The sequence below is a fragment of the Numida meleagris genome, chromosome 1, assembly GCF_002078875.1.
Source record: "Numida meleagris isolate 19003 breed g44 Domestic line chromosome 1, NumMel1.0, whole genome shotgun sequence".
Taxonomy (NCBI): domain Eukaryota; kingdom Metazoa; phylum Chordata; class Aves; order Galliformes; family Numididae; genus Numida; species Numida meleagris.
The window spans coordinates 61642834-61658928 of record NC_034409.1 but is presented as its reverse complement, the minus strand read 5'-3'; the positions used below and the strand labels follow the sequence as shown (position 1 = coordinate 61658928).

Below are 16095 nucleotides of genomic sequence, written 5' to 3'. Positions count from 1 at the left end.
CTCACAGCTCGGCTATATGAATCTAAGAGGGGCTGATGCCAAGAATCACAATGCAAAAGCAACCTGATCCTGCTTGGCAGAACGACATGAGCTGGGGAAGGGGGAAATGAGCAGGAGGGGAGTACTCTGCGCTCTGTGAGAGGTCTCAGGGGAGCAAGGAGGGAATTCAGCAGTAACCCATCACGGCTCAGGAAGGGCATGCTGCAGGCCTGCGATTAGCTTGGTTCCAGCAGCCTGGCAGAGCTATTAGTTGGAAATTTGCAGTGGATTGATAAGCCTAGGAGAGATCCAGTCAGCAAGCGGGAAAGAAAGACACAGCCAGCCAGGAGCAGTGCTGCAGATGAAAAACCAGGAGACGTGGTCTAAGGAGCTATGTCCCCGGTCTCTGGTTGCTCCGTCTAGTGAAACTCCAGCAATTCACGTGGCCTCAAGCCACCTACTCCTGGGAAACTCATGGGGCTGGTTTTAATGCTGAACTCTGAGGCATGGCTTCCATGGCTTCTGGGGCCAGAGCAACGCTTCGATGGTGCCATTCAGCAGTAGGGTGGCAGGCTGTAGAGGCTAGGAAAGACTTGGAGCAATGGAAGAATAAGCAATTGATGTAATTCTCCTTTTCTTCATCAGTCTGCACACTGGTCCACTCTGGGCTCTTGAGCCACCAGAAGAGGACCAGGAGAGGGCACTGTTAGCAGGGAAACAGGGTCTGGCCGCCCTGGGCCTGGCCCCTGGGGCCTTGCTCCACCACCTGAGCAGAGCTGTCCCCCAGGTAGCCCAGCCAAGTCTCACAGGTGAAGCTCCAGAAAAAAGACAAAGTGATTTTAAAGAACAGCAGAATACCAAAGCACCTCAAGGAGATTAACCTTCAGAAGTGAAGGGAGGTTGGTGGGCAGGGGAGAATCCTGCAGGCTGTTGTCTTCAGCCAAGCAGCACTGTAAAGCCAGTGACTCAGTTTCTTGCTGCGCCATTAATTTATGTGATAGTATGTGTATTACGAAGATTCCTTATAAAATCAAGAGAAGATCAACAACATAAGCCCACACCAAAGCTGAAATAAATCAAATGTAATCAAACAAAAGTAACAAACTTAACCAGATGAAGAAAATATTTCCAAAAAATAAGTTTTGGGCCATCAAGAGGAGACTGCTCTGTACGCTGAAGGCAAGCAATAATACTTTGTAAATTAGCACAGACAGAAAGTCTGTGCAGCTGTCTGGCAGATGTCTGTGATGAAACATTTGAAAAAAGCAGCAATGATAGCCTTGCATTGAGTTTGCTAGCTTCAGAACATCTAAGTTTAATAATGGGATTTCTACTTAAACAAAGCCATCTTAATTGACTGTGTGGCTGGTTACAGCATTTCTGTATCATCTATGTCATCTCTGTTTACATCATTCCTCTCAGGAACAGCTGTGTGCAGCATACGTCACTCCTCATCCAGACAAGCTTCTTAATGGGGAACATCCAGTTCTGCATGGTATAACTTGATCCACCTAGATGTCTGTCAGTCCAAAAATTAGGGAATTTTTCTAAAATTATCACTGTCAGTTCTGCTCCTTGTTTTCTAGAATGTTGTGAATGCAAATGGAAACAGTACTATCTTCCCCATGTCATTTTTCCTATGAAAACTAAGGAGTGCTAACAGTGTTTTCAGTTGGCATTTTGAGCTCAGGATACGATAAGTCTCATCCACTTGCCTCAGAGAAACGCCAGAAAAAAAAGAGAAGACAAGGCCAGATATGTTGATATGCCTAGCTGATGACAAGTAAAAGCAGACAACTCGGAAAGAAAGGGACAGAAAGGACTCTAGAAGTGCCTCACAGTATTTATCTAGGGATAGAAGAACAGAAAGGACCTTTGGCGTCTCAGGGGAATGAGATAACCTGCAATAGATTCAGACACCGTTCACCACGGCTGCCTTCCTGGGTTTAGAGCAAGTCATGATAGGAATACTTTGCCACTCATAAACTCCATTAGTGAATAATAATAATAATTGAACGTGAATTTACCTTGCATTTGTACTTCTTTGATCCGAGATATTCCAGAAGTTATTTAAAGATTAATTGACATTTGGAGGGAAAATAACTTCAAAGTTAAGAAATGCAATGCTGTGATTTTACTAGGTGAACCACAGCATTGCTCTGCAGAATCTCAGTGGCCTTTGCTTATCCCATAATGTATACAGGGAAACATTAAGCTAAGAATCTTCTAAATTTATTGATATGGAAGAAGTTCCCTATGTGAAACAATAGTTCTGCTGATGAAAAAAAGAAGGCAAATAAAAATAAAGCTGTATCTCATTCATACAGACGTGTTTTGGCTATAGACAATAAAACTGGATGTAGGTTATGAAGTGCTTGCAGAGCCACACAAAAGGCAAGTTAACTGCCAGACTTCTATAAGGCTACAATGCCGGGATCTGAAATTATGCTTCCCCCAAAATTCAGGTGCTTCTGGATCAGACTGTGGCTAGTCTGAAAAATACATTTAGAGCTTAAAATAACAGAAATAAGCAAGAAAAAGAAATTCAACTGATTTAATCTTAGCCTCTGCTTTGTCTGAAAGTAAGTTAAACTATGGTGTATCTCAGGCAAATGGTTAGCAGCTTTTGCGTCTCCCCAGACGTACCAGTCTAAATATGTACGTTTGAAGTAATGAGAGCCAATTACACACAATCCTTTATTTCTCAACTCTATTAGACTTGCAAAAGGGACAAAAGAACAGGGCTAGGACTGTGGAAATCTCAGTCTGCTTATCCTTTATTTTAAAAAGTATATTAAAATATATATATATTTAAATTAGACGATTAAATATTTTTGCTCTTTCTATAACTTCTGTTTTTCTCTTATTGTTTATCAAACGTTAAAAAAAATTCATTTAAAATTAAAATAAGGTTTCAAATTAAGCATTCTGACTTGTTTTTTTAGACTAAGCATTAAAAATACGTTTTAAATTTATCTAAAGGCACTCAAATACATTTCACAACCAGTTCTGAGAAAAACACCCTTACAAATTTGTTGAGGGCTACTGCAGTATGTATTTGAAAAATGTGATGTGATTTATCCTGCATTCCTGAGCATCTCTAAGCTTTGCTAAGAGCAGAAATGTTATTAATTTGTTGGCAGAATATGAATATCAAAAGGACATAAATGGGAAGAAGGAATTAAATAATTATCTGTAAGTTATACATTGCTTTGGATGGAGAAGTTTGCCTGCAAATCTGGCACTTGTAGAGAACATCCTCTATCAACAGTGGTCATTTCACCATTGGAGGAGAATGTTCTATTAATGTAAATTCTAGTACACATGATACTGAAAATGAATGCTGTTACTCTGTGGCTAAGCAGAACGAAGAGTAATGCTTGCCCATATCATAGAGCTACCTGCGAACCACACATACCTGGGAGAGGCAGACCCCACAGCCCTCATCCTGAGCAGCTCACCATTTGGCATCTTACAGGGACTGAAAAGGAGTTAGGCAGCTATATCCCCTGGTTCAGTTGTTAAACATTACCCTATATGTCAGCTTAATCTCGGAAAGCAAGATGACGAGGCACTGCAATTACTCTACAACGCCACTTCATTCTGCATCTGTGCCTCGCCCCTTTGCTCCTCTGCTGGTGAATGAGGCTGCAGTGAACCACAGGGACTCTGCAGGTTTATTCAAGGCAGTGACTGATAACTTACTCAAGACAGGGAAAACTTGACAAATCTGAAAAAAACTCTCTTGTAAGCCATATCTTATGAGTTTTGAAAACAAATCTTCTTACATGCTAGAAGAAAGGACTGAGAATCCAGTTACAGCTTTGTAAAACACAGAAGATATGACAAAACAGCAAGAAGTTAATGAAATTATTAAGTTATATGCATCCATTTATTTCAGGATCAGAGACTGAGCCCTTCCTGCTCTTTTCGCATTATTTTTTTCTCTTTAAGAGGAAGTCTAGGATCTCAGATTTTGTGTATTACAAAGTGATGGAGGATCCTGCTAGCCCTGAAATTTCTGACAGATATTCCAAGAAAAAGTTCTGTGGAAAATTTTGTTTTTGTACAACCCAGTGACGCTGACAAACAACACAAGGGCCCAGCTGCTCCTGCATGTGGTTCCCCTTACACATGAAGGACTTCCCCAGAGGCCTCCCCAGCGCCCCTCTGCACAACCAGTCACAATCCATAGCCATGTCTCATGCCATGAGATGCTGCGGAAAACCTCCATGAGGACTGTAGTATCCGAGCAAGGCACAGAATAGCAGAACTTGTAGTTAATAGTAAGTATGGAGAGGTGAGCTGCCGTTGAAAAAATGAGGTAAAGGCTCAGGCTGGTACACCATCTGCTTGTAGCGACCGCCTGAAATGAGACTACAGTAAATTTTAGGCACTCCTCCACCAAACACCTGGCCTCATCCTGAAAGCAATGTTTTTCCCTTTATATCTCTTTCCAAGCTAGGAATAATCAGTGTTACTGATTGAGAGTATACATTTAAATTAAAATTAATATTAGTACTTCAGTGCACAAATACAAATGGATGCTGTTATGGCAGAATCTGCGAATGGATAGTGTTTGTGACTTCAATTGGTATTTAAGAATTATGACATCGATCCCAAGTTCTCACCCTCACCCGAAACATTAATTTAATATAAAAGCTTAAAATGCTCTACAATGTAATAATCTTAGAGAGTTCCTGTATCCATTACTTTCCTAGCTAAAGTCAGCAAATACATTTTTATAAGAAGTATAAATTGTTGCAATTATTCCTTCTAATTTCTAACAGAGACCAGAAGTGGGCTGTTTAATTTAAAAATACATTATGCATTCCCATAAGATTACAAATTAAAAATAAATGACATAAATCAGGTGGGAGAGATAACAAGCTAATGGAAGAGCAGTCCGAGAAGGAAGACAGGGTAAACTCTGAAGTAATGTAGTAATTTAGAATTGCTGAATGCCAAACCGCAAAGTAATTTCTTTACAGAAACTAAGTAAGTAAGTTGAGTAATTTCTCACAGATGACACAGAAGTAGGGACACAAAAGGACTGTAAACAAAGAAGTATACAGGAAGTATATAAAGTGGCAATTTGTACTTTAGAGTTAAGTTTACTCCACTTTGAATAGTTTGTATGACAAAACATGTGTTTGATACTTTTAAAATTCAGCAGGCATACATGCAATTTTAAAACTGCATTTTAAAGCTACCTACATGCAGTCTGGTATGCTGTATGAAAAGCTTAACATTTTGCTGAGAGTGAAATGTGAATGATATACAGTGTCATGACTGGTTAGCTGATCCAGCAGGTCGTGGCTGATACAGAGAAGCCACATCATCATCTTTCTCCTTCCTCTGCTTTGAGCAGCTGAGCAGAAGAGAAACTCCTGACTTCTTAGGAGAGGGTTAGTAAGTAGGAAGCCCAAGATGGTGTATGCTTTGGCTGAAGCCAGTAAACAGGGAGAAGGGAAGATCTTGCTTCACTACAATGGCTCTTCTACAACAATAAAGGTTTTTCAAAAGCACCTCTCAACTCATTGCTGAAGCAGTCATAGGTGCAACACGGTGTCAGTAGTGGTGTGGGACAGCCTTCCATCACAAGAGTCTTCTGAGAGAGTATCTCACGGAAATAAACCTGCCCAGCTCCTACAGGCTGCTGTTGATGCCCAGGTCACAGTTCAAATGGTGTTGGAAACACCTCTGGGAAGAGATCAGTTGTGCAAAAAATACCGCGCTCCTCGTGGCTGACAGAAACAGCCAGGATGAAGCCTTGACATGTCAAGGGTGGCTGGAAAGAGCCTCCAATGGCTGGGAGCAAGGGAGTAAAACGCTGCCTCCTCCTACTCCCAGGGGTAAGGAAATTATTTTTATCAGATAAGTCCTTTTCTGCAAAAGGAAGTATTCTTTTAATATGTCCTTCACTGCAGGACCTGTTGAAAATAAAAAAAAATCTCTCCAAAATAGAGAGAGCTGGTTTTGAAGTTATGAGAAACATTTATAACACTGGTTAAGCTATTAACGGAATAAGCACTGTTGCCTGTTACTAATATCTGGTTGCTCTATTTGGTTGTCTTTTTACTTTCTCACATTGCTGCCTTCCAGCCACAGTGCAGCACACCACCACCAAAATATATAAATGATTGTTTTCATCAAGTCCCTGCTTCTTCTCCACTCTTTCCCTTTGTAAAGATAAGAAAAAAAAACCCAAAAACTGAACTGTAAATAAAAATGTGGAACATGTCATTATGTTCTTAATGTTATTTCCTTTCATACGGGAACAAAATCCCTCACGTCAGGGCAACCATCCGAAATGTGAAACGGGGCAGAAGTTCTACAGAGTCCAAGAATATTAACATAATGATATGCTTAGGACAAAGTGAAAGAAAATATTGTATTTAATAGAAATTGCTAGGATAATGCAATTATTTACAATAAATGAATGGAATTTTTATTTCTCAGTGTCAAGATTTGGAACATTTATCCTTCCTTCTGGTAACTCCAATTTTATAATAAGAAAAGTTGAAGAGGACATGAACCGGTTGAAGGAGGACAGTTCCAGAAACAGCGCTTGTTGAAATGTTTGGGAATATTGGGTCAGAACTGACTCAAAGGAATATTTTCCACCAAATGAATAACTTAATGACATGGTTCCAAGCACTGTAGATTCCCCACTGTCCACAACTTAGTATACTCTGTTTACATTAGTTTTTGAGATACTGTGTATTCATAAAGTATTGCCTTCAGGCCTTCAGTAAAGATGGACCAAAATTTTACTACAGTAACTCAACTTTACAAAATGCCTTCGAAAAAATGCCAGCAACAAAGAATTATATAGCATTCTGGCCACATATTCTGATTAAAATCAATTGAAGCCACTGAGGAATACAGCTGAACTCAATGGCAGCATAAAGAAACTATTATACATGAGAGATACCAATTATCAATCAAATTTTGAGAGCCCACAAAATTATTAATCTGGCAACATACTCCCCTGAGAACCATGGCAGATGCTTTTCCAACAATGACTTGTACATGAGTTTATGGATGTTACTGTGTATGTGCCAGAAGAATGAAAAGTTTATTATCTACTTCGTACACTAGATTTACCTATGAAAAGAAGGCACAAAAAACTATTTCTATTTGTACCTGAGCCTGTCCAGCAGAATACCAAAACACAACGCAACACTTCACCAGTAATAGTTGCCGGAGTGGGAAATCACAGCTCTAAAACCGACAGTATAAAAATAAATTCTCAACTATTTTTTTTTAAAGCACCAAAAACAAAGCAGCCAAACAAAAACACACATGAAAAATCCCACCCCAAACCATCTCATTGGTGAGAAGTGGATACATCGGCATCATTCTTAAACATCATTGGTCTTTAGTTAAATGTAACCTCCCTAACGATGTTAACACTTCTTAGCATTCAAGAGGATTAATTTTTTCCCACTGAGGCTTGTGAAGCATTATCTACAAAAGATCATATTAGAAGGGACAGGAGTGAATTTAATGCACTGGATCTGAAGTAATTTACAAAACTCATTAAAATTCCAAAGATGCAAAACGGGCATTCTGTCATGGGCTTCTGCGAATCTGGAGAACTGATTTCTCCCCCCATGGGAATCCTTTAAACACAAAGGAAATTCTGCAGTCAGAAACAGAAATGCTCCACAGACATAAGTGAAAAATGTGCTTTGTAAATTGAAATATATCATTAGTTTGTATTTTTCAACTGAAGTTTGTTAAATACAATCTAAGTGAGCATGGGAAAGGAGAAGGAACTGCTACATTTTATTTTAGCAAATGTTAATTGTGCATGGGAATCACAAATGGAGTAACTACTTTTAACAAATGAGGAGATAGTAATGGAGAATTAAGACAATAATGAGAGGGGATAGAAAATGTATTTTTTCTCTTCTCTAAGACAAATTATTTTCTCACCATTTACACTTGAACACTTTCTTCAGTGTGTAACACATAAATGTTGCTAGTGAGCTGGCAAAGTTTTATGAGAACAGTACAATGAACTGGAAAGAATAGATGCTGTTTCAGTAGACCATCTACACAGAAGGACTTGTGAAAGCCTTTCCTATTTTCTTCACCTATGTCTCTTGAATATATAATTATAGAATATCTCAAGTTGGAAGAGACCCACAAGGTTCATTGACCCAACTCCTAGTAGATCATAGAATCACCAAGGTTAGAAAAGACCTCTAAGATCATCTAGTCCAACCATCCACCTTCCACCAATGTTGCCCACTAAACTATATTCCCTAGTACAACATCTGTATGTTTCTTGAACACCTCCAGGGACAGCGACTCAACCATCTTCCTGGGCAGCCTTATCACTCTTTCTGAAAATAAGTTTTTCCTAATATCCAACTTGAATCTCCACTGGAACAGCTTGAAGCCTCTCATCCTGTTGCCGTTACCTGGGAGAAGACCCAGACCTTGCCAGAGCCTCCTTTCAGGTCATTGTTCAGAGTGATGAGGTCTCCCTCGAGCCTTCCCTTCTCCAGACTGAACAATCCCAGTTCCTTCAGCTGCTCCCCATACGACCTGTGCTCCAGACCCTTCACAGCCCTGTTGCCCTTCTCTGGACACACTCCAGGGCCTCACCAACCTTCTTGTAGTGAGGGGCTCCAAACTGAACACAGTACTTGAGATACTGCCTCACCAGTGCCAAGCACAGAGGGATGATCACTTCCTGCTCCTGCTGGCTGTACTATTTCTGATACAAGACAGGATGTCATTGGTCTTCTTAGCCGCCTGGGCACACTGCTGGCTCGTGTTCATCCAAGCATCAACTAACACCGCCAGGTTCTTTTCCTCTGCACAATCTTCCAGCCAATCTGCCTGAAGACTGGAGCATTGCATGGGGTTGTTGTGACTAAAGTGCATGACCCAGCACTTGATCATGTTGAACTTCATCCCATTGGCCTCAGTCTAGCCTTCCAGCCTGTCCAAATTCCCCTGTAGGACCTTACAACTTGGGCCCATAGTTCCTGATTATATTCAAAGACCATAACGGCTATAACAGACTAGTCAATTTCTTTCAGGGAAATACAAACTTTGACCACATACAGCCTTTGTATTTTTTTTTCAGAGATGGCCTCCCATACATGCTACAGGATTTGCCAACCACTGCTTCATCCCACCCTAGCAGACAACATAGTTCAAAATGATGGCATGCATTATACTGAAAAACTTTTAATCCTGGATCAGTGAGTACAGAATTCCAGAGGCAAAAAAATGCTGACTTAGTGCGTAGGGGATAGCAGGCTCTGCAGGAAAAAAGAATGTGCCAAGCCTATAGAGACAAATGCAGATATCGAGCAAGGCATACAGCACATGCTGCATCAAGTAAATGTATGAAGATAGGTAGAAAGACAGAGACTAACTGTCTTGTACCACCTAAATCCTGTTACAGGCATATTTATCATTAGAGGTCTGGTCTTCTTTCTAAATTGTTAGATACACTTCTGTTGGCTTCCTGCAATTTAGTTTCTGAGCTGCTGTCTCAAATTTTTGAATCAAAATTGAGCGTTGAGTTGAAGGATATGAGCTTAAGCATCATAAAAGAAGAATATCAAAACTGAAGCATTCAGGTAAGACTCAATATAGTGTTCACTGACCTGCAAAACTCCTTTTAATTATAGAGGCCTTACACTAGTTTCTGTACATACTGGGTAGAGTTTGGTGTATACATAAGGTAGTGAATAATTTAGCCGAAGAATTGGCATTATAATCCAAAGGTTCAAAAGAACAAAAGTAGTCACATATGCCTTCTGTGAGTTTATCTAATGTGTTTGTAATACAGGAGTAAAATTAAAATTAAAGGGTTGAAATAGGAAGGAATGAGAAAGAAAGGTTGTGGGGAGTGATCAATTACAGTATGAAACAAGAGATAAAAACTGCCAGGGAAGGGATTAAGCAAGGCAAGACATCACTAGAGTTGGGAGAAAGGAAGATTATTTCTGTAGTTGAATTATAGCTAGATTGACAGTCTCTGTAATGACTTAATCAGACAGGCCATTATTAAGCCCTTTCAGTTCTGTATTCTAAAACTCTTGGAAATACACTGTTGGACTTCTGAAATCACTGTGTTTGTGTGCGTGTGTGTATGCTTGTGTACATGGATGCATTGCACTTAGTACCAGGGGTCAAATCTCAAGTGAGTTATCTGGGCAAGATGGTAATACAAAAAGTAGAAGAAAGTACTGGCAGAACATAACTGTTGCAGATGATAAAGACATTGCATGCATTTACTTAAAACGGGTGACCCATAAAAATATGCCAATTAAAATATAAATGATTTGTGTCATTACAAAAAGATTTAAGATCCCTACGACTATATTAAGTGATAAGAACAGCTAAAATCTGTTAGTAGTCAAAACATGGCAAAAAGCAGTATCTTGCAGTTATAATTTCCATGACTGCCTAAAGCGTAAGTTCTCAAATACAGATACAAGAGCAAATAAAATTCCATAATAAATATCAAATGCCAATGATTTCAAGAAGTATTGACTTCTTCCATCAGCTGAACAGTGGATCTTTGCTGGCTGTTTTCACCACTTACGGCATGATTTCACAACATTTTGGTGTGGCACATCATTATGACCTATATAAACATTTCAGGCCTTTGTTCAGAGCTTCAGACCACAAACTCACCTGCTCCTGGGTCATCTTCTGCAGCTCTTTCTCCCAAGCTGCCCGGTCATCATCCAAGTGGTAGGAAGCAGGTGGGGTGAGTCCACGCAGAATCAAGGGGTCACGGTCATGGCAGAGGGCTGTCAGATGTCCAATGTACAACTTCAACTTGCTGCGATTCTGATCAAGTTCTAGGAGGGGCTGAATTATCTGAAATAAGAGAACAGAAGTAGTGAGGAACAGTCTGAGACACAAGCAGTGGTGAAGTCAAAGATCAGCAACTAGCTTACAGTCTTGTTCAGTTTTATACTGAAAGAAACACAAACACCTTCCCTCCCTGCAGTATTCCTATCCTATGGCCCTGCAACCATACAGTATGGAGACAGACAGAAATGAAGTACATCAGGTAAAAGGGATGTGGTGATGACAGCCATCTTACTGATATATGAAATAATGATGATATGGGGTGAAAAATGAAGTATTAATTAAACAGATTAAGTCTATTGATTATCCAGCTGCACTTCAGTCATCTATCTCAAATCCCTTCTTCAAAGAAAATTCATTCTTCTGATAAAAGGTGCCTGTCAACAACAAAGGCAATAGCAACGTAGATTCTACCTCATTTTACTTACATTTCATTGTTATGTACATATGCATTAAACACATTTCAAAGAAATTTCTAATGATGCAAGGTTGCTCGATTCTAAGATGAACATCACTGCTGTAGAAACCACAGAAAGAAGTATCCTAACCAGAAAGTCTTCTACAATTTTGAAAAGGTGATGATCTTATGATTCTACATAACACGATAAAAAATAAAATCAAATAACTCTAATTAAGTACTATTTTATTTCATTTTACATTACCTAATCTGAATCTCCGTATCTAATCTTTTTTTTCCTCGTTGCAATCTCTGGAATCATCCAGTTCCCACAAAAACTATCAGAAGAGTCATTTTTCATTTGTTTTACATTTCATTTCATTTTAGGGCTCGAGTGGATAAACACGTGTGTGGAAACCCTCATTATATGTCTCCCCAAAAGAACACACTTTCATATTTCACGGCCATATGTCCACGAAAATAGATATATATTCCGAAGTGCAGAATACAAAACTTTGTCTCTAAGGTTCGCAACAGATCAAAGAACCGGGCTTTGGGCCTTCGCCCCATCAAACAAGGCACTGAAGCTACGCACAGTGATGCGCCCCAGCTCTGAGAGCTGAGGAGCCCAGTCACAGTGCCGGCAGCCTGGCTTTGTGCTCCCAGGCAGGGGCTGCACCTGCTCTCTGTTAGCGGCCGGGGATATCTTTTCAGTAGGACACCTCTGACCCCGCTAATGAATAAGGAGTGAGATAATCTCTGAGTCAACAGAAACAGGGTGCTGGCACCACTTTCAACAAAGCCTCTGGCTTCGAGCCCTTTTAATAAGGCTGTCAGGGCTCACTTATTTTGCTTCCAATGCTGTTCTACATGGATTAATTTCTGTAGAGCGAGAGGATCTGAGAGCAGTGGCTAAGCAGCTAACGAATGTCAAACTGCTTGTCCCACAGAGAGCCAGCTGCGCTCGGCAGCCCACGCCAGAGACACCGCTGAGACGGTGCTGGGGCAGAGGGGACGGACAAGAGACCCGCAGAGAGAGCAAGCTCACTTGCTTATTATAAACCCTACCGCTATGTGTAGCCTCAGGGCAAGCTCTGTTTGCAGTTATGTGCTTGTGTTAAAATACAGTTTGATGCTGCAAGCCTGCAGACTGCAGCGGGGCAGAATACTGCTCTCTTGTACAGGACAGTGGGAAGGGATGTTTCAGCAGCATCGGCACAGTCACGCTTCACTTCCATCACCTAGTACACCTGTCTTTAACCAATTACACCCATCAACTTTGGTTGTTTGGTGAATTTGCATTACCTATCCCAATTTCTTATAATTAAGATCACCGAGATGATGATCTGAAACTGCACTGGCTGTACACATTTAAAAATACATGATGTTTCTAATTTAACTGGTGTCTTTCCTATCCTACTAATTGGCTTGCACACAAAGGGGAGAACAATGGAATATCCTGAGAAACATCTGTTTTTATTAAAATGTGAAAATGAGGTTGTCAGTGTCTGATAACTAGCTGTCCAACCAACACAGCAGCTGCCTTGTATTCTCTTTCAGGTACCACAGTCTATTCAACATCCATCAGATGTGCAGATCCATCAGATCTGCAAAGAGCAAGACCTGCCAACAATCCCGGCTGTGACAAAGAGAAAGCACAGCTCTCCAGCAAGTAGTGATAGAAGACTTTAATACAAGAGCTGAATCTGACTGCTCAGGGATGTTCTCTCTGCCCCTTTACCTTGAGCAGCACATTCTTCCCTCTCTGGAAATAGGCCAAATGAGGCGTGTGAAAGTTCTTAACTAGCAGTGCTCCCAAAGCTGTTCACAGAGCAATCATTTCTCTCACTTGGGATCCATTAAAGCCTGCCAGTCAAGTAGGAAATGCCCTTCTATCTGCGTTCCTGCCATATCTAATTTGAACGACACAATTAGCAAAAGGCACTGTGCTTCCCACACAGCTGAGCTGCCACTGCCTTATCTCAAGAGGGTGTAAGAGCATTTGTTAAGTGGGAAGGCAGGGCAGTACTAGATGTATAAACCACAGCATGTTTTCATGATCAGCTCAGTGCTGTAGAGCTTTCTAGGAAAACAGTGGATAAATGGACCAAACCTGGGAATATCTTCTAAAGCAGCCAATCTTCATTAAGCACACTGATATGTTTGGGCCATCCTCATCAAAGCATGGCATGAAGTCTGCTTAATGTACCCTCTAGTTCAGAATATTGCTAATGGCCAGCTACATTTGGAAGAAAAAAAAAAGGCAACCACTGCATTGCTGAAGTTGAGACACGAAACGTCTGACAAATCTCTCATACAAAACCAAAGCATCTCTACCAACTGATAAAGACACTTGGAAAGGTATTTGAAAACAAATTCAACGTGGAAACAATGTGCTCACTTTTTCTGAGAAAAAAAAGATTAACTTCAGGCATGACAAATGTGAATCTAATTGCAGGTTTGCAAGCCGTCAGGACTAGGATATGCTTCAGAAGGAAATTAATCCTGCTTCTTCAGCTGCAGTCTTGCTGGTGCTGTACAACGGTCAGCTTACATGATTAACTTGTATTTGAAAGTTTTTTATGACAAAAGTCTGCATTTAAATGCGCTGCATAGATAAGGTACTTTGTAACTAGATAGAACTATCTAAATGTTTGGTCTCTTTTACTGTGAAGGATGAATACACCTCACATGCAGAGCCTAGGTGTCTAAAAGTTTGTCTGAACAGTGTGCAAGGTAAACAAGCAAAAACAACCAACCAGATTGTTGTATGCAGAAGAAAGCCAATGAATGGGTGGTGGAAGTGCAGCAGTGTCGAACTGAGACAAATGCAACACTGACTATCCATAAATGTCTGCAGAGTAAAGTATGGTTTTAATCAATGTGTAATAGAACTCAGTTACCACAACCACTAGCTTTAATTTATTAGTTCTCCAGGCAAAAGGACTAATGACCAAGGCACCTTTCTCCCTGCTAACATTCCCTTCTTCTCCAAAGGAAGCAACCACTTTTCCAGAACTAAGTAATTAACTTCATTTAATTAATTTCAGAGAATATGTTCTACATTTCTACGCACTGATAAATCTGCAGCTCCCACTATGGAGCCAAAGAAAGTTTTATAGGCACTCATAAGAGCTTGCCTGTTTTCCTATTTACATCAGTTGATCTAGAAAAAGTTACATGCTTCCAAAACTTCCTTGGTCCTTCGAATCATGCATGTGGACCAACAACAATAATCTTTTTCTTACAAAAATGCATATATGAATTCTCTGGGCAAATAAAAAGGAGAAAATAACTTCATCTTGACACTGCAGTGCCAATACGCTTGGCACTGGCATGACTGCTTGTCATTAGCTTGCACATGTGTTATGTGTATTTTATTCACTACAGAACACAGTAAGGCAGAGTAATGCAGATAAGTGGTCTTCATTTTGCAATCAAGTAATTCAGTAAACTTTTTGCCACTTACACATAAATCATAGAGGTCTCTTCGAACCTTAATTATTCTATGATTCTAAGAAAATAAAATGCAACCGATAGGTTCTCTCAGGGTCAAAGTAATTGAAGTGAGGTGAAAATAGAACTGGCTTTGCAAGTGTTTGGATGAAGTGTACAGAGAAGGAATCAAAGTTTCCAAGGAATTCACTAGTTTGAGAAACGTTCCACCTTGCTACCCGGTCTATGGACCTTGACTGTTCTTTGTAGAAGCTGCAAAGGAACTAAAACAACAACAGCAATAAGGACACCTTCAAAACCTCAGACTGGATATGGCAAATGGGCTTTGAAAACAATCAAGTTAAATCAGATACACTTTATCTCCTATCAAGCACATGTTTCACGCAAATATGGCAAGCTGTTTTCAGCTCCAGTCTTGAAACTCTGTCGCCTCGAGATGCCTCCCAACAAAACTTACTTCCCAAACTACAGTTACACAGCAGAAAATGGGCCTGAAGTCTGGGTACATGGAGACATTAGTTAAAAAGAAATTATTCCAAGGAGGACCTGAAAAATCTAACAAAAGATAGAATGGATCATAGTGGGTCCTCAGATGCCAAAAGGAAAACAACTCTCCTGTATCTGGGTTTTGTTACAGATATCATCAGAAAAGGAAATTTTGCCTACATAGCAAAATTTCTTGTATTGTGAGATACAGAAATAAACTAAGAAACAGAATGATACAGTCTGGAAATATTTGCATGGTAAATTGAATTATGCCTTTCCCTGCTCAAACCATTTGTGTTTGTTTGGCAACAAATGTAAGGGTTCAACTATGATCATCGTGCAACCATTGAATGCAGTGGAGTTTTATGAGGCATGAATTTGGCTCAGAAAGTGCAAAGCTTTCCCAAATTCAGAACAATTTATCACTGATGTCTTCCCTTCATTATTTTAAATGGAAACAGAAGAAAGTTCTCAAAAAGACGCTGCCTGACCTCAGTTCAGTTCAGCTCAGTTCACCGCTGTACAGATACTTGGTTTCTTCAGGAGACCACAATACAAAAGCCCAAGGACAGGCTCAGTTTTCTTCAGATTTGTTTTAAAGACAAAAATGGATTTAAATCTAACCTTCATCATTTTCTCCTCATAAAACAAAACAAAACAACATGTGTGAGGAGCTGAAAGAGATTCTGGCTATTTTGACAGAGCTGTCTTACTCAGTTCATTTCTGACAGAATCAATTAGGAAATCATTTTGATATAGCAAATTATTTTTGAAATTTTTATACACCATGAACAAATCCCATGGATTAATGATTTCCAGAGTTCACTCCCTTCATCTTGGGAAAAATCCAGACCAGAAGAATAGAAAAAGTACAAAAATGGAAGAGCCATTTTTTATTAAGTTCCTTCATTTTAGTAAAA

General features: G+C 40.0%; 1 protein-coding gene across 7 annotated transcripts in view; it reads right to left on the bottom strand.

Moving 5' to 3' along the window:
• Positions 1-16095, bottom strand: part of ERC1 (ELKS/RAB6-interacting/CAST family member 1) — a 300339-nt gene that overhangs the window by 8585 nt on the left and 275659 nt on the right. For 5 of the 7 annotated variants that reach the window (XM_021389603.1, XM_021389620.1, XM_021389611.1 and 2 more), the window contains one exon: positions 10654-10842. In XM_021389603.1, the coding sequence (XP_021245278.1) occupies positions 10654-10842 (189 nt within the window). Of the gene's footprint in view, positions 1-10653; positions 10843-16095 lie in introns of those variants that run through there. The other 2 variants (XM_021389632.1, XM_021389660.1) reach the window with 1 other exon arrangement.